Source organism: Micropterus salmoides, unplaced genomic scaffold (assembly GCF_014851395.1).
Source record: "Micropterus salmoides isolate LMB-PRFRI ecotype aquatic unplaced genomic scaffold, ASM1485139v1 Ms_hic_scaffold_7, whole genome shotgun sequence".
NCBI classification, from domain to species: Eukaryota; Metazoa; Chordata; class Actinopteri; order Centrarchiformes; family Centrarchidae; genus Micropterus; species Micropterus salmoides.
This window is the reverse complement of record NW_024044459.1, coordinates 22,406,284-22,430,763: the sequence shown is the minus strand read 5'-3', so window position 1 is coordinate 22,430,763 and position 24,480 is coordinate 22,406,284. Positions and strand designations below refer to the sequence as shown.

At 40.9% G+C, this 24,480-nt stretch overlaps 2 protein-coding genes across 3 annotated transcripts; one reads left to right on the top strand and one right to left on the bottom strand.

The window, feature by feature from the left end:
• The first annotated feature begins 1,535 nt into the window (after window positions 1–1,535).
• On the top strand, window positions 1,536–13,272 carry LOC119891427 (mothers against decapentaplegic homolog 4-like). Of its 2 annotated transcripts, none has more exons than XM_038703064.1 (10): window positions 1,536–1,809; window positions 3,411–3,769; window positions 4,838–5,012; window positions 5,505–5,759; window positions 5,944–6,051; window positions 6,139–6,189; window positions 7,402–7,585; window positions 8,344–8,512; window positions 8,874–9,012; window positions 9,922–13,272. In XM_038703064.1, exons 2-10 carry the CDS (start codon window positions 3,530–3,532, stop codon window positions 10,131–10,133), a joined length of 1,533 nt encoding a protein of 510 aa, XP_038558992.1. In that variant the 5' UTR covers window positions 1,536–1,809; window positions 3,411–3,529; the 3' UTR covers window positions 10,134–13,272. The 2 variants fall into 2 exon arrangements, with proteins under 2 accessions (XP_038558992.1, XP_038558993.1); XM_038703065.1 differs by lacking the exon at window positions 1,536–1,809 and adding an exon at window positions 2,613–2,970.
• Window positions 13,273–15,033: 1,761 nt separating this feature from the next.
• LOC119891728 (RNA-binding protein MEX3B-like) lies at window positions 15,034–24,376 on the bottom strand. The gene is made up of 5 exons (XM_038703557.1): window positions 23,566–24,376; window positions 22,210–22,448; window positions 21,941–21,986; window positions 19,460–20,187; window positions 15,034–18,885 (listed from the first exon to the last, which is right to left on the bottom strand). Exons 1-5 carry the CDS (start codon window positions 24,218–24,220, stop codon window positions 18,475–18,477), a joined length of 2,079 nt encoding a protein of 692 aa, XP_038559485.1. The 5' UTR covers window positions 24,221–24,376; the 3' UTR covers window positions 15,034–18,474.
• Between the last annotated feature and the right edge of the window lie 104 nt (window positions 24,377–24,480).

Sequence of the window (24,480 nt, the reverse complement as noted above, 5' to 3'; positions counted from 1 at the left end):
TAGCACCTCATTAACCACAGAAAAGAATGTGTGTGTGTAGCAGCTAAAATCTTGCCATTTTATGGATGTAAGTTATACTGAATCTGAAAACATTTGTCTCTGTGGAGAGTCACATTTACATTTGCTTAAATCCTACTGGAAAATATTGTTCTGGTATAATTTTGTGTTACGGCAGCTTCTCTGTATTTGTACAGTAATCTTCTCAAACTTTGATATTATCAGTATACTAGCTGCCTATGGATTACCTGAATAACAGTATGCTTACTGGTGAATAGCAGGTATGTATGTAGTTGTAAGGACGTCTTGATGCAACAGCCTGTATGTTTCATTGTGTATGTTCCACAGTACTCCATGTTAACTACTGTACTACAGCCAGCCTAATGTCCATCATTGCTACTTTCTCAATGGTCACGATGTCTTTGTGATTGTATTGCTCTTTACGTCATGTTCTTACAACAGCATATGCAAATAGCCAGATTCTCACTGGAGAGAGTATGAAATATTGACTTGACGCCTACAGAGCCAGCAGAAATACAGTTGCACATTAGCTGTTCACTCTAATATAAAGTAAGATTCTGTATAGACTGACACAAATAAACAAATACTGAGAATTTCCTTGTTTTAGAGAAAATTACTTTAAGAAGATTAGAAAATGTTTTATTTGATTCATTGACCATCTTGCAAAAACAATCATGGGATCTGAGTGTGATACTGTATGCTTTTTTTGCTTTTTTTAAACATTCCTGTCCATAGTCAAATTTGTGTATTAATCCATAAACTTGTGGAGCACTTGTTGAAAATACACTTTACTCCAAAGGACTCCAGCGAATAACATTTAAATTTGGTGCAAAAAGATGGACAGAAACTTTAAAAGAAAATTTGGCAATCAAAGTTTCATTTGATTAAATAATTTGAAGTTTAAGTTTTTCATATGGTAATTATTTGAGATAATGAACCTTCTCAGAAATAGGTACACAGAAGTAAAGGTTACACAGTTGTATCTTGAATGTTTTGGTTTGATCATCATGGAGGAAATAAAGACACACTTAAAAGAATTTGATTTAAATGTGTGGAAGTCAATTCCTGGATGTCAAATAGGCATTGAGCATTAAAAAGTACAATTTTGCCTCTGACATGTGCCAGAGTTCAAATTCAACACTCAAGTAAATTATTCTGAATCAAAGGCAACATATGTAAAATACTTAAGTAAATGTACTTAATTTTTTTCCGACACTGGGGCATTTGTCAGCTGAGAGAACGAAAACATTAACAGCAGCCCAGAAAGGTAGTAGGACAGTGGCAGTAGTGGTAGTGCAGTGCAAGAGTAGATGTGTTGTTAAAAAAACAAATACAAAAAACATTAGGTAAAGGAGTTGTTTAAATTTGCCATAGGCCTAAGTGTAGAAGCAATAATAACATTAGATACAGTAAAATCGATACACTTAGTGTTAGCTGAAATAGTCCCACCTGCACCTGAAATAGTGCAACTAGCATAATCAGGAACTCCATAGAGGCTTGACGAACCTCTGATTTTACGCATGCGCAACGCGCCATCGAAGGAACTGGTGTGAGAAGCGAGTGAAGCAGGTTGCAGCTCGACAAGAAATCTGAGGTTTCACTCTGACTTGATCCGTGCTCTGCTTTTGAAGATGTAAAACAGCTTGCGAACAACCATGTTTTCTGTAAACAGCTGATGAAAACGGATAATCTAGGACGCATACAGGATCTGCACAGCCCCACCACTGCACGGCAACTTGGTACAGAGGCAGGCATCTCCTGCTAACTGGCTGCCACACCAGCTAACTCCAGGTAGCGTATAGTGCTAGCTATTCAGTGTTTTTCGCTATTATAAACTATATAGCGATTACTTGCCAACCAATGGGTAATTCACATTTGGGTGAAAACATATTGTAGCTAAGCTAGCTATCAAACAAAACGGTCAACAAATGTTTGTGCCGCGGCCATAATAAACAAACATGCCTGCTAACCTCATAGTAGCATGCTAGCTAGCTTCCCATCAACAATCAGTGCTAGCTGATGTTTTTAGTAAGAGATCCGTTGTCAAGTGTGTTTTAATAAAACGCACAGTTCCGTTTAGGGTCTTCAAAATAATAATATACTGGCTCACCTGGTAGAGCAGTAAAGTGTGTATTTAGTTTTAATATTTTTATTATGTGTTTTACAATAAATAGTAATGACAGACACGTGCCTCACAATACATTGCGAGCAATTTACCTTTATGTTAAATGTGTTATATATCAATAGATGTTATGAATTTCAAATGCACTTATAAATGTATAGAACGTGTATTATGATTTACTATCACAGACTAAAATGACTGAAGGCAGTAAATATTTTCATTAGTTATCGGATGTCGGGGTGCTTTGGTGTTACACTTTGAGAGCTCAGCAGTCTGCTGCTATCTGCTGTTTATTAGATAATCATAATATCCCTTCTTTTTACAGAGCAGATAAAGTGTCTTGAATGTCAGTTTGTTAGCAGTCTAGTAATTGTTTTTACATATTTTTTTTTTACGGTTTTACCTTTAGTTTGAAGACACGATGTGCTACTTCCGGGTATCTTCGTCCGTGCGCTGTAACTTTATGTAGCTTCCCGGAACTAACGGCAGCCAGAGCGGCGCCGCTAGCTAACGTTAGCTAAGAAGATACAAGAGAGCACAACCTTTAATAAACAGTTCCGCGTTTTACTGAACTCAATTACAAATGTGAAAATTGCTGCTTCGTCGTGTCATTAGGTCATTGGTGAGCTAGCGTTATCATTATGCAGCTAACAGCTAACTTCTATTACGTTGTATTTTCTGGTTCGTGGTTTCTGCCAGCCACCCAGGCTCAAAACAAACACTGTTTTATCGCTCTGCTCAACATTACAACGCAATGGTAACATGGGAGTAATCGACAGTCCCTGCTCAAAATAAAAAAAACAGAGGTGCATACAGCCTGTTTTTCCCTGGTGAGTTGTACACTCAGTTGCCAGTTTATTAGACACACCCAGCTACAACTTATGCCATCTAATTCAACAGCCCTGCAGTAATTATATACATACTTGCAATCTTTGATGTAACGTTAGGGTATAATGTTTGGTTTATGTTTAAACTATTTTAGAGAGGTATTGATTCAACCTTATGATTATTTTGGAGGCCCGTTGTATTGTTATTGTTGTGTTATACTCATTGAGGTGCAGAGAGCATTAGAAAATACCTCTCATTGTAATGAACAGTTCAACAGCACCACACCCTACAGCCTCCAAAACAACCATAATGTTGAATTAACACTTCTCTGAAACAGTTTCCTAAAAAAAAACTTGCATGTTATCCTCCCCCCCCCCCATAGCATGTCACATTTCTGCCTTATGCCGAGAGGTTTGTGGTAACAGATCCGTCTCATCTACAGCTGAAGTGTTTTATCATCAACCCTGTGAAGATCATCCCTGCTCCGGCTTCCTGATTATGTGAAACTGTGTCAGTGACATACATAATTCTCAGAAGGTGCAATCAGAGTCTGAAGTCAAGATGTCCATCACTAGCACACCTACCAGCAACGATGCCTGCCTGAGCATTGTGCACAGCCTGATGTGTCACCGACAGGGCGGTGAGAGCGAGACGTTTGCCAAGCGGGCCATCGAGAGCCTGGTGAAAAAGCTGAAGGAGAAGAAAGACGAGCTCGACTCCCTCATCACGGCTATCACTACCAATGGGGCCCACCCCAGCAAGTGTGTGACCATTCAGAGGACACTTGATGGACGGCTGCAGGTAGGACTATACAGTTATCTGGATCATAAATACACACAGATAAATAAATATGAGGGCCTGGTCTTGTCATTAGTATTGATTTGTTTTGACAAGTTAATGTAAATAATATGTTGATGTATATTTCACCTACAGTAAACTATCCAGGCATCAGATTCAGTTGCTCATCAATTAAGTTGCATTTAAACAAAAACATCAAATAACATTTAGCTTGATTACAATCTGTCAAGTCTCAGGAATTAAAACAAAACTCTTGACAATAAGTTATTCAACAGAACATCTAGGTTTGTAACTAATGACTGTTTTCGTTAAAGATCAGTCTGCATGTTATTTTTGTCATAAAATAGCGAAGAATGCCCATCATAATGTCCCAACGCCCAAGGAGACGTCTTCACACTGCTTGATTTATTCGACTCACAGTCCAAAACCCAAAGAGATTTGGTTTGCTATCAAACATGGAAAAAGAAAAACTGGAATTGTTTAACTTTTGGCATTTATGGTTGTAAAACGACAAACAATTGGTCATCAAAATATCCAACGAAGGTTAAAGTCAAGGGCAACTGGACTTGGTTAAAGATACTGGAAGACGTTTCGTCCCTCATACAAAGGCCTTCTTCAATGCTGACTAGCAGGGAAACTCAGCTATTTAACCTCAGTGGGGTCGTTTGCCAGGGTCATCAAAATAGTTAATAATAATTTTCTTGTAGTTTAAGCTCTAACAACATCCAACATTATGAGATGACAAACATGCTGGTATATAAACACCGCAAGCTGTGATTATAAAATGAAATGGTCATTAATTTAGCACAGAAATTTACATGATTAAGTTCTGTGAAATGCTAAAATAATAGTCAGAAAGTTTCAGGAAATCTCTCTGCGGTAGACCAAAGTTGTGCTGGAGCCATTTTTAGAAGTATTTTGACCAGTCTGTATTTGTCTAGTCGGAACATGCTGTTCATCACAACAAGCTGTATTCCACTAATTGACTTAACACTATGTTTGACCTCAGCTATAAATACAGTGAGTGCGTTTGCAAATGAATTAACTCTGTCTTCCTGTTGTTGTTCCCAGGTGGCTGGACGTAAAGGGTTCCCTCATGTAATCTATGCCCGGCTGTGGCGGTGGCCTGACCTGCATAAGAACGAACTGAAGCACGTCAAATACTGCCAGTTTGCCTTTGACCTCAAGTGTGACAATGTTTGTGTCAACCCGTATCACTATGAGAGAGTGGTGTCTCCTGGCATAGGTAGGTAACAGAGGGAGGTTTTACTGAAGTGAACTGAGACCGAAAGCACAATTTTAAAGTTTAATTCCCCTTGTTCTAGATGCAATTTGTTTTAATTAGACTGCATCACAGGTAGGGCTGCAACTAATGATTATTTTCATTGTTGATTAATCTGTCAACGATCTTCTCGATTAATTGATTAGTTGCTTGGTCCAAAAGCCCAAGATGATGTCCGCAAATGTCTTGTTTTGTCCACAACACGAAGATATTCATTTTACTGTCAGAGGAATAAAGAAACCAGAAAATATTCACATTTAAAAAGCTGGAATCTGAGAATTAAAAATATTTATTAAAATTGATTATCAAAATAGTTGGCAATTAATTTATTGTTTTAATCATTGCAGCTCTAACCACAAGGGACTTTTTTAACACTGTAGATACATTAGCATTGTCAGTAACCTGTTCCACGTCAGTAACCTGTTCCACCTCTTTATCCCTTTCCTTGGTCCACAGACTTGTCAGGGCTGACACTGACCAATTCTGGACCCAGCTCAGCACTGATGGTTAAGGACGAGTACGATTTTGATGGGCCGCAGAGTCTACCCTCCATCGAGGGAGGGCACTCTATCCAGACGATCCAGCACCCCCCATCCGGCAGCCGCCCGGCCCCCTCTGAACCATTTGCGACCCCAAACCTGCTCCCACCTGCCGAGGCCTCAACCTCTGCCTCAACGTCGTCTTTCCCTGCCATCGCTGCTGGATCAGGCAGTAAGAAATTGATGGCTAAAAACTTAATTGTCTCATTTAAAATTTAGATTTACAAACAAAGATATTTTCTACTTCTGTTTTGTGAATTGTTGTGGTGAATGAAAGGGACAGCTGTACATTTATTTACAAGAGTTTGTACTCTTTATCGGTGCGTCTGTGGATTCCTGACTTCTGTTCTCCTCAGGTGCCAGCGCAACCTGGTCTAGGAACAGCAGCTTTACCCCCAACATACCCCACCACACCAACGGTCATCTACAACACCACCCTCCTATGCCACATCCTACACACTACTGTAAGTACACACAGTACAGCGGTAAGTTAATCCATGGACAAAACCACCCAAAGTGGTCGCTGCCATAATTCTGTCTGTTTCTTCCAGGGCCGGTGCACAATGAGCTCGCCTTTCAGCCTCCTATATCCAATCATCCAGGTGAGAACACACAACCCACAAACACCTAAACTCTGGACATCATTGTCAGGCCTGGTATAGTAGAAAATGTGTGAATGGATCTGACTAAAGGTACATCTTTCTTTGCACTTCTTTAAAATTAATTATTCTCAGAGTACTGCACATGTTGGCTGTCATCCTCACTAAAGACAGTGTTGCCTCTTTCAACTCCCTTTAAAGGTTTAAGATGAGATTAGATATAAAGCCTTGTAAATATACTAGGGTTGGTTGCCTCTGTGTCGACTTTTGATTGGAATGGTGGCAAATTGCGGGTGATTAAAACTGCTTAGAAGATCATTGGTACCCATCGCCCGAGCATCGGTGATATGGGTGAGGTGACGTGTCAACGCAGACTCTAAAGGCCACAGCCTGTTCACCCTGCTGCCTTCTGGGAAGAGATACAGAAGTTTCTGCTGCTATACCACCAGACTGCAGAGCAGCTTTTCCCCCCAATAATCAAATTCAACCTCAGCACTGCTCCATAGTGTATATAGTTTATTTCTGTTTACCATTTTTATAAAACCACTGTATATTGTCTGCTACGTAGAAGAAGGGAGTTACAAACTCAATTTCACTCTATAACCTGTTATATTTTGACAAATAAATTGACCTTGGACCTTGTAAATTGCTCGCTTCCTCTCTCTCTCACAAAGGCATTGAAACTTGTGTTTAACGTTATTGAAAAACTAATGCATTTAAGTTAGTCTCTTTTTTTTATTAACAAGACGCTGTCGATGTCGCAGACCCACCTTCAAAATAAGTTAGAATCAAGAATGTAAGGAGCCTAGCTAATAAGGATTGTTATGTCAACGTTAGACATACAGCTGGGTTGTCGAGGTTGCACGCTGTACATAGCTGCTATCCATTGCACACCTGCCACAGTTACACGGTTCTGTGGGAAACACTGTACCGTGCAGATGTTTCTGGTGGTTTCTCTTAAAGCTAATAAGCCTTTTTCTTCCATGCTGGCCTTTCATTGACGAGCTGCAACGTAACACCGCTCCCTGGCAATCATATCGCCAATCGGTGATCTCAAGTTGCCATGATCTGACGATATGAAAATAGAGAAGATCGCCCAAACCTAGTATCAAATGAAAATATCAGACATTTAGACTTTGATTAATGTGAACTGTTGCTTGGTTTACTTCATTACACATCACTGACTTCAACAAAAGTTACCTGTTACCGTTTCAGCTCCTGACTACTGGTGCTCCATTGCCTATTTTGAGATGGACGTTCAAGTCGGGGAGACGTTTAAGGTGCCCTCCTCTTGCCCCATCGTGACAGTAGACGGCTATGTCGACCCCTCAGGAGGAGACAGGTTCTGCTTGGGCCAACTGAGCAACGTACATCGCACTGAGGCTATTGAGAGGGCAAGGTAGGTGACTCAGTTACCCTCAATATGTAGAGCAGTTAAAACCTTTCTTCCAATGTACCTATGGAAATAACATTGCATTTTGAAGTATGGAGAGAATCAGAGCTTTTGGGGGGGTTTCACATTTGAACCAGAAACAAGCTTCTATATATTTGTCATTGGTGGGATGTTTTTAACGTGCCTTAATGCAGATATAAATGTCCCTAAATATTAAGTTAAAATGCCTTTTTTTATTTTTTTATTTATGCTTCCGTTTTAGAATATGTACTAAATATCTACACATTTGAGACTTGGCAGGCTTACCACAATACCAGTACCATCAACACATGAGTTGAAAGCTCAGAGGCGCATGTTGTTCACACACAACCACACCTTATTTACACTTTGTTCCTCTTATTCCTTCCTGTTTGAAAATACTCTGTGGATTTTTCTTTCTTTCTTTCTTATCACTTGTGACGCTGTAGAACATTATTTCATGAGCAGCCTCCCATATTGTATCTGTTATTCTACCAGCATGTTCACAAGAGTGCACATGCACTCGGTAAGGACAAGGAGGACGTAAAAAACATTTAGGAGACCTGTGACGTGGAACACATTAAAATTCAGCATATTTTGCTGGGCTTTAGGAATATAGACACTTTTTTTGGGTGAGAATCATTGAATATAAACAATGGTTTGTTGACGATGAAAACTCCACCAGGCACTATTATGAATCCCCTTGTTTGCTTGTTTCCTTCATTCCTTACTGTCGTCTTTCCCAGGCTTCATATCGGCAAAGGAGTTCAGTTGGAGTGTAAGGGTGAGGGAGATGTGTGGGTGCGCTGCCTCAGTGACCATGCAGTGTTTGTTCAGAGTTACTACCTGGACAGAGAGGCAGGCCGAGCCCCTGGAGACGCTGTTCACAAAATCTACCCCAGCGCTTACATCAAGGTATGGACATGGTTCATTGGACTGTAAAGAAGAGAAATCACTGAAGGTTGATATTTGATAAAATATCCTTTTTCATCTTGGGGAAACTGCTGCAAAATCTCTTTCCATGCAGTCTCCTCAAGCATTCTGCACTTTAATAACACTGGTTTTATACAGTACTTGTGTGTATTTCACATAAAATGTTCCCCATACTGCCACAGGTTCCCATCATATCTCTCATTTGGGGTAATTGTACATCTTCACACAGCCCTGCTCTTACTGAGGGTTAACCTGAGCCTGTGGTGGTATTTACATTTCTCCCGCGCAGAGGGGCTAATTGCAGCTCAGTGTACAGTATGTAAAGTCTTTTCTCTCCTGCCAGGTATTTGACCTTCGTCAGTGCCACAGACAGATGCAACAGCAAGCTGCCACGGCTCAAGCAGCAGCTGCAGCTCAAGCAGCTGCTGTGGCTGGAAATATACCTGGCCCTGGATCAGTTGGAGGGATAGCTCCAGCTATTAGTAAGACACATACACAGTGGGAAGTAGAGGCGGTGGTTCCAGCTGTCAGTAGGGGTGCTGATGCACGTTTTTGAAGAAAATTTTTACTACAGTGTGGGATACGTACTTCTATGTGGAAAGAACAGTGAAATGCTCGTGGTCAAACTAATTTGCATTCAAATAAAATCAGTATGCTCTAGTTAAAAAAGTTATACAAGTACAAGATTTTATTGATTTCTAGTATCTGCTGGCTTCATTCCTCTAAAAATGAAGCTGAAAGTTTTGCATACTGTTTTTGCCTTTTGTTATCGATTAATCTGCCATGTTTTCCAATAAATAAATAACATAATGCAACACAAACAGTAAAACTCAAGATCAAGTAATAGAGAAAATGGAACGACTATCTGGGTAATAATCCTGTAATAGTTAACTTATTAGGGTAAGATTCAAAAGAGGGTCTGTCAACTATTCAGCAAAAACAGGTTTTGTCTGACTCTTCCAAATTTCGCTAACGCAAGTCCAAAATTTTTGTTTGAATATTCCTGGTTGAAGGGGAGACTTGTCTCCTGTTTAACACAAATTGGGAGATTCTGGCAGTGGTTAATGCCACCACTCTGAAATCCCTTATGACTCCTTGCTACCAGAAAGAAGAAAAAAGAACCACCCAACAATAAATGAAAAGAACAAATAATTTTCTTGATGTATCATTTGGTCTTTTAAAATTTCAGAAAATGGTAAAAAAAAAAAAATGCCCATCACAATATTCTAGTCTGTTTTGTCTGCTCAACAGTCCAAAATCCAAAAATATTCGTATTTACAGCTGGAACCAGTGCATTCTTGCTTTAACTTAATAAACTTTCAAAAATATTGTTGCAGATGAATTTTCAATAGATTTGAGTATTGACCTGCATTGACTCTCTCTCCTCTCAGGTCTGTCAGCAGCAGCAGGTATCGGGGTTGACGACCTCCGGAGGCTGTGCATTCTCAGGATGAGTTTTGTTAAGGGCTGGGGCCCCGACTACCCCCGCCAGAGCATCAAGGAGACCCCCTGCTGGATCGAGATCCACCTGCACAGAGCTCTCCAGTTACTGGACGAGGTTCTGCACACTATGCCTATAGCAGACCCACAACCTCTGGACTAAGATCGTTATCACACCGCAGCACACACTGTCAGCGGAAGGGCTTCCTCAGAGAACTCTTTGGCGTGGAGACGCCAGTGAAACAGCTGTGGACACTGAAGCGAAAAAATACTTTGAGGTGTGTTTGAGGCACCTTTGTGCACTGTTGCTTTTTAAAGGAAGGGTGATACTAAAAATCAGCCAAAGCCATATATTAAAAGATATATTGATCTATATTTTTGATAGATGGCTTTGATTTGTGATGACTGGAATGGTGACTAGAAAAAATATCACAGATAATTACACTTGTAAAGCACCACAACATGCACATAGATGACCTGCAGATCCCATGAAACTGGAATGAGCACAGAGTCGCCGACTACTCTGCATCCCGTAAGTCCACAATCACCAACTACTGACTGACTGAACAATACACGAACATCTGAGCGCTGTACAGCTGCGGGATGAGATGCTGCACACAGAGGATCTCATGTCCGGCGTCTGAGCACCAGAGTGCTGCTGCTGCTTTTCTGTCGTGTCAGTTTTTATTCAAGCTGTTACAGACTGCTTTGCAGCTGGCGCGACAAGCACTTCAGTCAACTGTTGGGGCTAATATAGAAAAGCAGCGGCACTCTGAACCGCGAAGGATCAGTGCTCGAAAGCGTTAAGGACCACCCAGCTGGATCAGGTCATACTTAGACATTCACAGCCACCCACAGATATCACAGAGAATTAAATGACATGCACTATGCCTAAAGCCAACTCTCAACCTCTGAACTGAAACAAGGTCAAGTCTTTGGGCTACTCTAGGTCAGGTATTGTCAAACTATGGGGTTGGACCTTAAAATCTGGTTGCAGGCCTGGTGGGTTTCCAAGACACCATCAGGTCCTCGGGGGTGTTGTTGAGTTGCCCATTAATGATACAGTATATATCTGTGTTCACTGTGATTTCATTATTTCTTCACTCACTCAAATAACCACGAGTGACAGCAACATGCTCGTATAAGTGATCGTTCATCATTGGTCACTTTCCACCACAGTCGCCTCCCCCCTGTTTCAGGTATGGTTACTGTTTTGGAAAACACCCTCTTTTATGCTGCAACAAAAGATGAATCTCATACGCCCTTCTGTGAACTGCTTTCCTTTCCTCACGTTCAGAGCGAGAGCAAACGAAGACAGCTGGGATGCTGTTGGTTCAGTAAGAAAGCAGAGGAGAGGCAGAGAAGTTGATGTGAGGTGTCTGAGATTCAATCACAGCACAAGGAACAGGGTTTATCAATGTGTTGGCAAACCAAAAGGACTAATCGCTCAGAAACATACTGAAAGTCTGGTATGACCATGAGCGAGAAGTCCAATCAGCTGCTGGACTTGGCCCCAGTTAAGTTAATTTGGAGGTTTCTTTGAAATTCATTTTAAAGGTAATTATGTTAATTTGTAGTCATCTCAGTTTTTTCTTTTTATCTCCAAGCATACCTGACAGTCTCTTCACTCTAGTTGAGAATCATTGTACTTAAATATCTTATGACTTGCAGCCCACTTATTTACTACTTGATCCAGGTCTCCTGTGTATAGTTTACTAAGAGAATTTAAGACAAAGTTTCCCAGCAATATTGAAATATTTTCTTGGTCGTATTTTGTAACTTTTATTAATTGATTTGTATTATATTTTTTAGCACTTTATTCTTTTTTTTTTTCCTTATTTTTAATTCAATAACCTTTATTTTTAGGTGGTTGTCCTACAATATGAATAAGGGAGTGATTAGGTTGGTTTAAATTTTATGTAGGATTGTGAGCAGAGGCAACATTGTGATGCATTATGTATTTAAAACATATGTAACACTAAGACATGGTTTTAAAATCTGTTTTTTGCCCTTTCACTATACAGGCATTTACATACATATGTAGGGTTTCTTTTCTCTGAGATGAGCTGCATTCTTTTCCTTTGGTTTCATTTTTTCCCCCTTTTTAATCCATGTAAATAACTTTTTTTGTTTTTGAAACGCATGTCAGTGTTTGCATGAATTTTAATGGCAAATAGACCTCTTTATCCCCACCCCCATTTTTTAAGTAGAGTACTTCACTTGCCCTGCATTACACAGGCAAACTGGACTATATGAGGAGAGTAGAAACCAACACCTCCTGTGTACTGGCGTGTTGCTGGTTTATAAGAACCGCGTTAAAAACGCTACATATTCATCACTGATGTAAATTATCCAGTTTTATTATACAAACTCATCATTTTAGCAATGAAACCTCCTAAAGAAGGCAACTTGTCTCCCAAGACCTAATTTTGTATAAATACAGCAACTCCCATCACTTATTAGTGTGCAGACTCTCTTTGGAAGTAAAATGAGTACAAGGATGAGATTTTCTCTCACAGGCTTTGAAATAAGCAATGGTGGTTTGACAAACAGAAATAATTTCATTTCCACATGAATCCCCTCTCCATGGCTCCTGCGCTGCATGCGACACATTGTGGTGTTCTGTTTGTTTTTTAAAAGGCATATGTTATATAGTACACCCACATTGATTAGGAATACAGATTTAATTTACTCGCCTCATGTTGAGACTCTTAAACATCTGTTTATACACGTTGTTTTCTTTTCACACCAAACTGCCATACAGTATATTCTTCCTGATCTGTTAACATATGACATGTCTCTAAACAGGTGTCCTTTTTTGAACAATGCTGTCTTGGTGGGTTACAGCTGAAATGCAAAAAGACAAATTTGATTATTTAAGGTTTATTTAAAATTTGGGGTCTTTTTGTCATAAGAAATTGTCCACTATGCTATCAAATTGCCCCCCCTCTGCCCCATCTTTGAACATTTCACTTTAATTTGAATGTTAAAAAGTTTCTTACATCAGGGATAAATGAGTCCAACTTTACGATTTTTTTTTTTACATAATTATGCATCCGATTGATGAAATGGCAGGAAACAGGATATTTTCTAATTATGTTAGCTGAATTCTGTCTGGAGAAATAATCTGTTATCTTCTGTGCTTTAAGGTGGACAGATGTTTTTATATTATTTGCAGTTATTATAGGAGCCTAAGGACACAGCTTAAATGAGTTGATGTTGACTACTATGACAGATTGCAGATATAAATTTTACCTGAGAGTCTGTAATTATTAAACATGGAGTGATATTCTCAAAGTGGTCACCTGTTTGCTTTCTCAACAAGGTAACATGTTTACAAGGACAAAAGTAGCAGAACTTGTTTTAAAATTTAAAGGCCCTGCAACACCTCAGGTAGAAGTGGAGTGGCACTACGCTGGGTCACCGAACACTGTTCAGTCATTTTAAAATGTCATAGCAGGAAAAACGCAGGTGTATTTAATAACATTAATGATGACTGCATTCCACTCAGGGGAGGCTCTGGTATTGCACACTCTGGCTCACTTGAATAATTTTCTGAGACCGCACATTACAAATTCCCCCTGTGCTTTTCCTGCTATGACGTGTCAAAAGGCCTACCGTGAAAATGCTCTATAGGAATGATAAAGATGTAAGTTCTCGCCTTAACGAGTGCAACAGGAAGAGTAGGGGAGATGTCAATCGTGCACAGTGCGTACACGTCAACATGGGCCTTAGTCTGATCAGGTGCCACACTCAACTGTGTGGGTCCATCAGCGTGGTCTTTGTACAGCAAGACAGTCAAATCAACAGTGTTTTGAGGCCATTTGTGTGAGGTTCAGATTATTTACTGAGAATGCCTTACTGGCTATAACTCTTACATTAAAAAGGCTATACAAACCCATGGTAAACCCACACAGGGGATTTTAGTTAGTGTGTGCGCATGTGCGGGCTCTTTGAGGTCTCCCCTCACTCTCCTGTGTGCTTTAATGCACCTTTATCCTATGCCTTTCCATAGGTCATCTGACATGCATTCAAAACCCTGTCAATGTATTACAGTATTAGCAAAAGTAAAAGGACTCGTGAATGAAATGGTCGCTGTCAGTGTTTTCCTATTAGATAGGATGTTTCTGGATTCATTCCTGCTGCATTTATGTGGATGTTGCATTTTACTGCTGTCAATGTTAATAGTTGAGCTCATTTGAACTACTTTATATCTTGTTGGGTAATTTAATCTACAGCAATGAATCAAATTTTATAAGCTCACGTTTGTGGCGTCGCCTTCCTGTGACAACCACGTAGCTCTAAAAAGTCCACTTTTCATGAGCTTCAGCTTTGAGACGAGGCATTGTCCAGCTTAGCCAACGGGGTTGTTTACAGTGCCGGACACGCAGAGTGCTCTATCATCTTTCAGCTCCATTTAAAGGAGCGTTCCTCAGTTTGTCCGGATGACAGCTGCATATATTTAATATGTCTGACTGGTCCAAGGAGGTCAGGAGGTGGAATTATTTAATTACCTTACATACAATGATCTCCCATATATATCCTACAATATTTATGATTTGTCACATTCAAATTAAGATCTGATGTGCTCCTGTCTTCATACTGACGGAGCCTTGAGGCGTGGATTTGAGCAGCAGGGTTCAGAGATTCAAACCCTCAAGTTTTTGAACATTTGCCCAACCGCAAGGTTTTCTGCAACAGTCCCTGTGATGTGTAAATATATAATTAATATTATAATTAATGTTAAGGCAACCAATGACGTACAAAACCACAAAGTTGGGACTGCTGCACCTTGTATCATTATTTTCAACATTCTGATCTGCAAACTTAAACCCAATCATTTACAGCAAATTTAAAAAAAAAACAAACAAAAAAAAACAACATTCACAAACAACTTCAATTTGCAAATCCTACAGGGCTCTCACATTATCATGCATGGGACGCAAGTATGGTGTGGGAGAGGAAGTTCCTGACATCCTAAGAGCGATCCTTCAGAATACGGAAGATGAGTGTCGGCACAAAAAACGATTTTAAAGGAATGACTGAATCACAGTAGTCGGACATGGCTTTAAATGAAACCGTCTTTATTAAGTAACTTTAATATCAGAAAAATAAAACTCTTAAATTCTCTTTACAGCAAATATATAATATCAGTGCTTTGGCCGCAATAACTTAAAAGGCCATTATAAAATATAGTCTGCTTTTAAACTCCTGACTCAATTTGAAGAATTTATATGCCATAAGACTCCCCCTACATATACATAACAAAAGTATAGTAAAATTAGCAAATACTTTGAACTGTTGGTACAGCTTAACAATATATCTATATAGATAATCTAAGATACATTTTACAGTATACCTTTCTTAATTTGGTGGCGTACAGACATTGACAGGCAGCTTGAATCCTTGGCCTTTTTACAGTTGCAGTGTGACGTTTTACATTGGCGGTACATTATGAAGACATGCTCGTGATGCACATTCCATTTTCCACTATTTTAGAACGGCAGCTATCAATACTATTATCAATACTGTAAACTAATAACTACTACAAGCAGATAGCATTGACACCTTCCTGCAACATTTCTGGGTTTCCAACTCTTCGTTCACTTAATCAGAGAAAAGTTTAAAAAAAATTTAAAAATCTTATTGTAAACATTTTAATATAGATATATTTATGTATATATATGAAATGTAACAAAATAAAAATAAGTTCTTTATATTTATCAGTCATAAACAGTAATATAATACATACACAAAAATTTCAATAAACTGTGGGACGACAATGTATTGCATTCCCTCGGAGAGAGAAAGAGAGCAAAGAGAGGTCGACCCTTCGTAGAGCTGAAAGAAGTCAAATAAAAAGGGACGGAGAGAAGACCAGAGAGGGTAGATGCAGATGGGTGGGGTTTTTGTATTTTTGGGGCTCGTTTGGTTCCATTTCCTCAAGAAAGCTCAATCCATGAAAGAGACGATAATTAGGAAACAGCTAAGCGATGGAATAACTCCCAAATACTGTTTACAACTGGAATGCCAGAGGGACTGCAGTCCAATGTCCAAGCGGTAAAGCAACTGTATTGACCTTATGTAGTGTCAGCACAGTCCAAGATGAAAACATTCCAGCAGCTTCCCCTTCAAAATGTCCGTCAACTCATTCAATCCTGTAAATCACAGTCTAGAGACACTGGTGTTTAAAGCTAAGATTTGAGATGATTTCCACCAACTTGTACCTTTTCTTCACTTTTCAGGTGGAGGAACGGATAGATGTTGAAGGGGGAAGAGACTTTGAGTCCCATCGAGTCAATACTGTGATAAGATATGGGGAAATATGTGCTTAGTACAGCAGAGGGCAACAGAAAATGAGCTAATGAAACGTGAGAAGCAAAGTGTGTACCATTAAAACATCCCATCATTGCATCAAAACAGGTAATGAAGGTTAACCACGACTGAAATGTAGTAGAAGAAAAACAAGAACGGATATGTCTGTCTACAAGTTTAAGTCCAAGATTGTTTGAGCTCTGTAACTAAAACCCGAGGAGTTAAATTTATCTAGTGCTTCCTGGAGTAGTTAACATACTGAGACAATTTTTGCATAGGCCTGGCAGACAAGACATGGATTAAATAAATATACAAAGTATAGTCACGGGTGGCCTTAGTCTCTATTTTGCGTCCCAATGGAATTATTTTGCAGCCTGCTTACCAACAAGGACACAAAATGGCTGTGATGAGACGACCACAGGGTGGAGCAGTTCAAGTGAAAGAACATTCAACTAAAAGAAAGGGATACCATTGCGATGACTGAAAAGTCAGCAAACTGTTTGTACAGTACAGGGATTTGTTCCAGATTACAGCTGTCTTCATAGCAGAGTTTCATAAAATATCAGTGTTTTGGGCTCTCAGGTGAGGTATAACTATTACTTAGCCATATTTATACCATCTACTAAAGTAACTGCAATGCAGGGGAGGAGGAATGTTACCAAAAAAGGTACAAGCTGTGCGTTTCTTTCTGGCTGAACCAAACAAGGATGTAATCAAGATACAAAAGAAAGAAAAAGGCGAATAAAACATGAAAACAGAAATAAACTAAATGGGAGTGTTTGGTGCTAAAAAGATAAAGTAATAGGTGGTAAATACTTGAGAAAGGTTCAATAAAATAGGAAGCAAAAGAAAACATCCCTGCGATATAACCTTTGTTCCACCAAGATTCATTTAAGAGATTGAACTTCGACAAATACATTAAGACCTTGGTCTGTCAGCTTGTGTTCTTTCGAGCCAAAATCTGGATTTGTAGATAGTGTTGTCAGTTAATTACAGGCTTTCTGAAAGGCCACAAGTTTGTTTTAAGACAGAGCAACACTGTGTGTCCGCATAACCAGTTGGTTTTTTTTTGTTTACTAGGAACGGAATTAGGCACAAGTTTACCGTAAACATATTTCTCTTTAAAGTAGAAATGGAAAGCAACGTGGCGATACTGAAGTGATCGAACACTCTGGGACTCTACAAAAAGGAGTTACCCACTTGGTTGGTTCTAATCTGGGAAAGAAAGAGGGACACCTTTGCAACTGCGCGTTTGACCCACTTGGTTTAAAAAAAATCTGTGGGTGTGTTTGCATGTTTATCAATATGCTGTTAATGAGAGATGCTCAAAAATTCAGATTTATTATCTGGAGCATGTAAACATCAAATCCTGTTTTAAGTAACTCGACTATACGTCGGTAGGCTGATAAGATTTATGTGAATTTGTAGAATTTGTCAGGATAATGTGGCATGTGTACATTGTATCCAGTTTACTACAATTTAAATTCTGTGGTAACCAGGTACTATTATATTTATACATCTTCATATCTGGGACTATGTAAACATGCTCAACTCTTATTTTTTCCTCAAATGTTTCCTGCTGCAAGCACAATTATTGAGAGGCAAAGGAGATGGGCTATTTTTCAGCACAAAAAAATAACTGTAGCAGCAATTTTTTTTTTTTTCTTTTTTTTTTTTAAATGGATAAGAATCTTGAGATGTAAACGGAAAAAAAAATGTTGACACAAAAGCTAACATTGTGAATCTAAGAATTTTTAAAATTTTAATAAAATGTAGGTAGGCAGAAACTGATTACTAGATGTTTCAGGGAGAAGAAATGAAAAATCATGATGAATGAAAAACAAAAATATATCTATATATATCTATATAGATATATCCCACCCCACCCAATGCTACACAGAGGGTTTCCAACCCTCCCATTGATCACTTAATCAATCAAGGAAGAAGACTTCACAATAGCAGGCACATGAACAGGATGAACACCCTAACCCATGCCCTAAATACAAATCATTCCTTATTCACCTATTCTTCCTCACCTTTGTCAACCAAACACCAGCTTGGACAAAAACGGGGTGAGGACACACAGACACTGATTTGGGGTCACTTTTGTAATTTCCCCACACGAGTGTTGGGGAGGCCGATCCCTCATCAGCCGTCAAGGTAAATGGATGATTAAAAAAAAAAAATAATCACATGTTGCGGAGCTGAATGGCCTGTGTGACCGGGGACAGGCACACAGGGCAGACAGCATCTGGACCCTGGCATATGCGGGTGGCACAATCTAGACAGAAGAGGTTATGGCCGCAGGGCACCAAGGCAGCGATCACCTGGTTATCCATACATTGGATACATAGCTCCTGTCCTCTCCCTGCTGATCCAAACCCCGCTCGATAGGAGAGGGAAGATTCAGGAGGGGAGGAAGAGGAGGTGGTGCTTTCACTGGAAGAGGAGAAGGCTGAGCTGTAAGAGGGGAACCTGTGGGCATCAAGGGTCCCAGCCGAGCCAAAAGGCCCTCGGTGAACACGTTGGGCTTGAGGGTGCTCCAAGGCTTCTGTCCCAGAAAAGGTTGGAGAGAGCCGGGGTGTCCCAGGCTGACTGGTCTGGAGAGATCGATGACAACAGTCATTAGATGGCCATCATGAAAGAAATATATACCATTTTAAAAATGTGGATCACCGATACATTTTCTGGGCTGTCAGTGTTACTGCACAGACTTTCTGTCCTTGTTGTTTTTAAGAAAGGGGAAAAATTAGACAACAAATGGCAACTGCCACATGCCAAACATCTTTGCTCAAACTGAAAAATATGTTGAGCATTGCCAGCTACCCAATCTGTGCCTGTGAATGTCAAAGGGCCTTCATTTTCAATTTGTATCAATAACCACAACGGTAAGCTATGAAATGGAGGCACATGCCATCAGGTAAACCCGGGTCTAATTTTTTTGTCGATTCTCAGATTACACATTTAAAATAACACCTTGCTTGTACATGAGACAACTGGTGCATGCATAATAGTAATATCAGTTATATTTAAATTTTCACACCCACCCACTGCATATTAACTACAATCAAGGATTAAAAAAAAAAAAAAAAAAAAAAAAAAAAAAAAAAAAAAAAAAAAAAAAAAGGCAAATGCTCACTTAAATTGCCTTCATTGCCGGTGAATTTCACCTACCTGAGATTGGCGAGCATCAAGGGACTGGGGTGTTTGGTGTTCCAGAAAAGGGCTCCAGATTTGTGGCTGTGTAACAGGGTGCGAGGCCTGGGCAGTGGAGATGGTTAACGGGTCAAATCCTGAGGAGGAGCTTCCACCTCCCAGGCTGACCAGCTCCTCAGCCCCAACAGGGAGAAGGCTCTCACCAAACCAGAAACTTGCACTGCCGCCATTACTGTTGTTGTTGTTGTTAGCGTTGGCATTATACACACAAGTCGGGCTAAAATCTGCCATCCGGTTACCATTACCACTGCCGTGGAAAGAATCAGCTGAGCTGGAACCGCTGCCCAGGGAACTGGAGCTGTCGTTGCGGTAGGTAGAAGACATCCTGACACCACTGTTAATATTGCTATTGATTCGCTGAGTACCGTTGATGCTCACTGGCAGCAAGCCACCACCCGGTGATGATGCACCAGCATGAAGCCATCCAGCCTCCCCCAACCCAATGGGCGTCGCACAACTCTCAAAGCTGACGTCTGTCCCGTTGAACTGAAAGTCGTTGTTGTCAGCACCAGGAGCCTCAATGCCTCCGCAGGTTCCTGTGCGGAGAGCGATGTGCGCCTCTATCTCATCCCTCGCCCGGTCCACGTTCTCCGGCATCCCAGTGACCTCGAACACCGGTTCTTTGTCACGACTCGGTGTCACGATGTAGGTGTGGGTCTGCTGTTGGATACGTTTGATGGTTGCCCCTGTAATGACATGGCCAGATCAAGACTACTGTACTTAAACATTTGTCAGCTGAACACCAAGTTTTAATAACTTCTCTGGCCACATGAATGTCAAGAGTGCACCATTAAATGTAGTCTCACACATTCTATGCATGACCATTCCTGACAAATATACATCTGTACATAAACAAATGGCACTCGAAAGCAAAGAAAAGACAGTATAGTTGAGTATTGATAGTGCTGAATACAGTAGCTGGAGAAAAGCTGAAAGAAAAATCATGCAACAGATCTGTGTGCCTCATTGTTGCTTCTTAACTGCAGCTTGACCCAATTATGTCGAGTTGACAAATTAGCCCAAGCAGAGTAATGCTATAGACACAGTCACATTAACAGCAATATACATTTTCAGTAATTACACTTCTTTTTTCTAACAATGATATCTGGCATTGAAATTGGAAGAGGCGCAGCTGTGCAATAATTATAGCACTGAACTGCAGGCTGTCCTGGTGACTCAGCTGACTAAAGCACATACCACCCCAACCACAAGACCATGAGTTTCAGTCTAGTGGAGGGACCTTCTAAAATGTCAATTCTATAAATTTGAAAAACAATCAATGTCTAACCTTACCTTTTGACATATGGCTCAAGGGTAACCACTTACAAACAGAAGCACAGACACAAATCATGGAGTGCAGACATTTTATCAATGCTTGTCAACACCAAATATGGAATATTAAAATTCCACACTGCCTCTGTGTGTGGCAAAGCGTTTCATCACCATCTACAAATTTGATGTCATTTTGACATGTTACCTCACCCTCTAGCAAATGGTTGAGAACCACTGCAGTTCAATTTACAAATCAACCCCAAGGCTTTCTGACACTAAGGTGGTAATGTCAACAGGGCAAGAGGTTAAAGACTGTGTGAGAGCAAAATGTAGCCTTCTAGAGTTGAGCCGAGCACATTACACTCTCTCAGAAGCTGCAAGCAACTTCCTCGACCGTCAGGCTGTGATCGGGGGGTAAATCAGTGGTCGATCGACACATTTCTGACACATCACCAACATCTGCCAGATATCTAGAATGCCAAATATCTGGAGGAGTCGGCCGACTTGACATCCACATCCAGCCAATGAGAGCAGGCAGCTACTTTTTCACCGCAAAACCCTTTTTACTCACCTCCAGCTCTCTCTGTAGCTCAGACAATCCCTGCTACCTGCGTGTGCTGATCAATTCTTTGTCTTTATAAATGCTATCTTTATAATAACACACAACAGCTGTTCGTTTGCACATTTACAATTTCCTTTCAATGCCCAGAAAGAATGAAGTTATGCACGGCCTAGTACAACAATGTTGCTCATTTACTAGTCAAAAACAAAGCACAGTATTACCCTTTATTGCAAAAATTAAATGTGAATAAAACCTTTTGGGAGTTGACCGTTACTACACTCTACACCTCCATGTCATAGTAGGAAAATCATAAACACATCAAATATATGGCCTTATTGTAAATACTCATGCTATTCATTCCACTGTGTAAGTCTAAAAACTTAAATACAATTTTACACTGCATGTTGAAACTGATGAGGAAATGAGACTTGTTCTGCTGTTATGAAACACATCACTTGTCTAAAATAACAATTTGTTGGTGTGTGTTGGCATACACCTGTGTTTGCTTTTCCCCTTCACTCTAAAAAAAGAAATCACCATCAAAACAAAAAACCTTTTTTTTTTTTTTTTTTTTTTTTTTTTTTTTTTTTTTTTTAAACACCCACCTTTGGGACCCACGACCAGCCCTACAACACGATACGGTACCCGCACCTGTAGGGTTGAAATGACACACGGTAACTACACACACACACTTTGAATGACAACCAGAAACATAAACAGGGAGCTTGTTTCATAAAACATATGTGCTTGCATTGAACATTAACAACATTTAGTTATTAGAATGAGGGCACTTATATATGAAACCGACATTTTTATGCAGTTAATCACATTAATACTGAGCAACACCATGACTCATAATCACGTGCTTGCTGACCTGAATGGTTGTCTGTCCAGGTAGAGAGGGGGTCCCTGGGCCGGTGACAGCAGCAAGAGGGCCCGTCTTGTTTCGAGAGGCTCTGATTAGGGAGAAGTGCTCGGCCGCAGACAGGATCTCCCTCTTAGCCATGGCCACATCTTCTTTGCGCCCCGTCACGACAAAGACAGGCTGCTCTCCTCTCACCGGTGTCTTAATGTAGGTGTTGGTCTTGCCCCTTAGTGCCTTAATCTTACAGCCTGTTTGAGTGGGGACAAGTTAAAGAGAGACAAGGAAAGACAGGAAAGTTGGATTATTTCCAAGACACATAACATTAAACTTTAATAAATCAGTATCTCCAAATTGAACTAATAATTCAATTGATCACGGTGCATGGACTTTCAGTTCCCAGTCATTAATGCCATTTAAAAGCTCCATAGCTTATAAATTAAATATTCCTTTCAGCTGTGGTTGAGAGTCCAACATCATTACCAGAGCCATTTCCTGTTGTTGTCAACACTGCAGTCTGTGCACCCTCCCCCAACTCATCTCAAATACGACCTAATAACACTCTCCCAAGCCCTGCCATTGAGCTAAAGTTTACGTAAACGACCACATAAAATGCGTTGGACATGTAAGAAAAGCCAGTCGTGTTCAGAAGTCTGCAGGCTTATGTTATGTCACGGAGCTAACTATAACCTACAGCTGATGTGGCAAAGCAATGGTGACCAACACTCGGCTCTTCACCTCCGAAACAAAGCCGAGCCTGGTTTAGCAGGACAAGGCACGGCCGAGGACAGTGCTCACAGTCCACGAAGCACAGACAACACACACTTAAAACAGACGAGCTGTCCAAGCGAGCAGACAAAGAGGGGGACCTGCTGGTTGATAGAAGAAGTTGTGATGTAAACTTTTGTTGAGGGTGTTGGGCGAGGGTGGTTGTTGACCCAGTTAGGAGGAGCGCTAAGCTAGCTGGTTTCAAGCTAACTGTTACAGCTGGAAAGACTTTAAAAAATGATAGTTTGCTTTAATTGTAGGTCTTTTTAAGGTTTAAACAATACAAAACCAGTCTGATGTCCCATATTAAAAAATGTAAGTTACAAAAATAGTTACTAATTAGGTAACTTATAACAACACGTGACGTTACTCGTTCATATTTCTTTATATGCTAATATTATGTCGTAATGTTATCAATCATTTAATGAGTTTATACATGTACTGGCCTGTTTCTTTATTTGTGTATTTTACTTAATATACTGCTGCCTGAACCATCTTCCCACCAAGTTTCGTCCAACGGTGCAAACTCCACATTAGCCTACTTGCCGTCGGCTAACGAATACAACAAAAAACACCCGAAAGACAACAACAAAGACTCACCCTGCCTGCCCACAATCTCCGCGACGTGCTCAGAGCTCGGCACGGCCACGCACTCCGTCGTGTTGACGCTCTTTCGCCGACTCAACAGCGATGGCTCGGCCTCGTAGCCCGGCTCCCCGTACACGCCGGGCGGTAGCATCGCCATGCTGCTAGCCGGTGGCAGGGCGCTGCCGCCGACCCCGGTATCGTCACGCTCGTCTCCGTTGTACAACAAGACCGTCTCGACGTGCGGCAGCTCCATCCCGGGCGGCATCACGGAGCCACCCGGCCCCGGTGGGAGGTGTTGGTGGTGATGGTGGCGGCGGGCCTGCGCGAGCAACGAGCTACCGGTGCAGCCCGAGAAGTCGGCAGCCGCCACAACTTCTGGCTCCTCGTCCACGGGCGCTGCAGTTATGTTCACTTCATCTCCCGAGGGCGGCCGGTGCAGAGGCTTCAAGTCTAGGACCGTACCGAGGAGGTTGAAATGAGAAACCGGGGGGGGCTGGTGGTGGTGGTGGTGATGGTGAAAGGAGAGGCTCTCGTCTGCTTGTTCGGGGGTCTGGCTCTGGGTGCCGTGGTGCTCCTCAAGGCCCATACCGGCGAAAGCGTGCACTAGCGGCGGTGGGACCTCGGACTCTCCCTCGTCGGCCTCCAGCAAAGACGTGCTACTAGGCATGATGCAAAGCTTTTTTAATATTGCCGTTAAACGGTAATCGATGCGAATAATGGATCAAATCAGTTTTGGTTTACAAAAAAATAAACAGCGACCAGCGCCTGTTGGTTGAAATGTGTGGCTTTTGTTTTGTCTTTCCAGCTTTCCATGCAGCCCTCCCTATACTGTAATCTCGTATTGCTGGTTCACGCGAGACTTTGTTTTGGGGTCAGACGGGTATTCACAACTGTCAGGAGGACGCACTCAGCGCGCATCATGCAGGG

What these genes read in the sequence shown, in the direction of transcription:
- LOC119891427 (XM_038703064.1), top strand. Translation starts at nt 3,530, where the DNA reads ATGTCCATCACTAGCACACCTACCAGCAACGATGCCTGCCTGAGCATT. An exon ending in TCCTATATCCAATCATCCAG is followed by an intron (nt 6,190 to 7,401) that starts GTGAGAACACAC and finishes TTACCGTTTCAG; the next exon opens with CTCCTGACTACTGGTGCTCC. An exon ending in GAGGCTATTGAGAGGGCAAG is followed by an intron (nt 7,586 to 8,343) that starts GTAGGTGACTCA and finishes CGTCTTTCCCAG; the next exon opens with GCTTCATATCGGCAAAGGAG.
- LOC119891728 (XM_038703557.1), bottom strand. Translation starts at nt 24,220, where the DNA reads ATGCCTAGTAGCACGTCTTTGCTGGAGGCCGACGAGGGAGAGTCCGAG. An exon ending in CTGGACAGACAACCATTCAG is followed by an intron (nt 21,987 to 22,209) that starts GTCAGCAAGCAC and finishes TCAACCCTACAG; the next exon opens with GTGCGGGTACCGTATCGTGT. An exon ending in GCTGGTCGTGGGTCCCAAAG is followed by an intron (nt 20,188 to 21,940) that starts GTGGGTGTTTAA and finishes ATGTCATTACAG; the next exon opens with GGGCAACCATCAAACGTATC.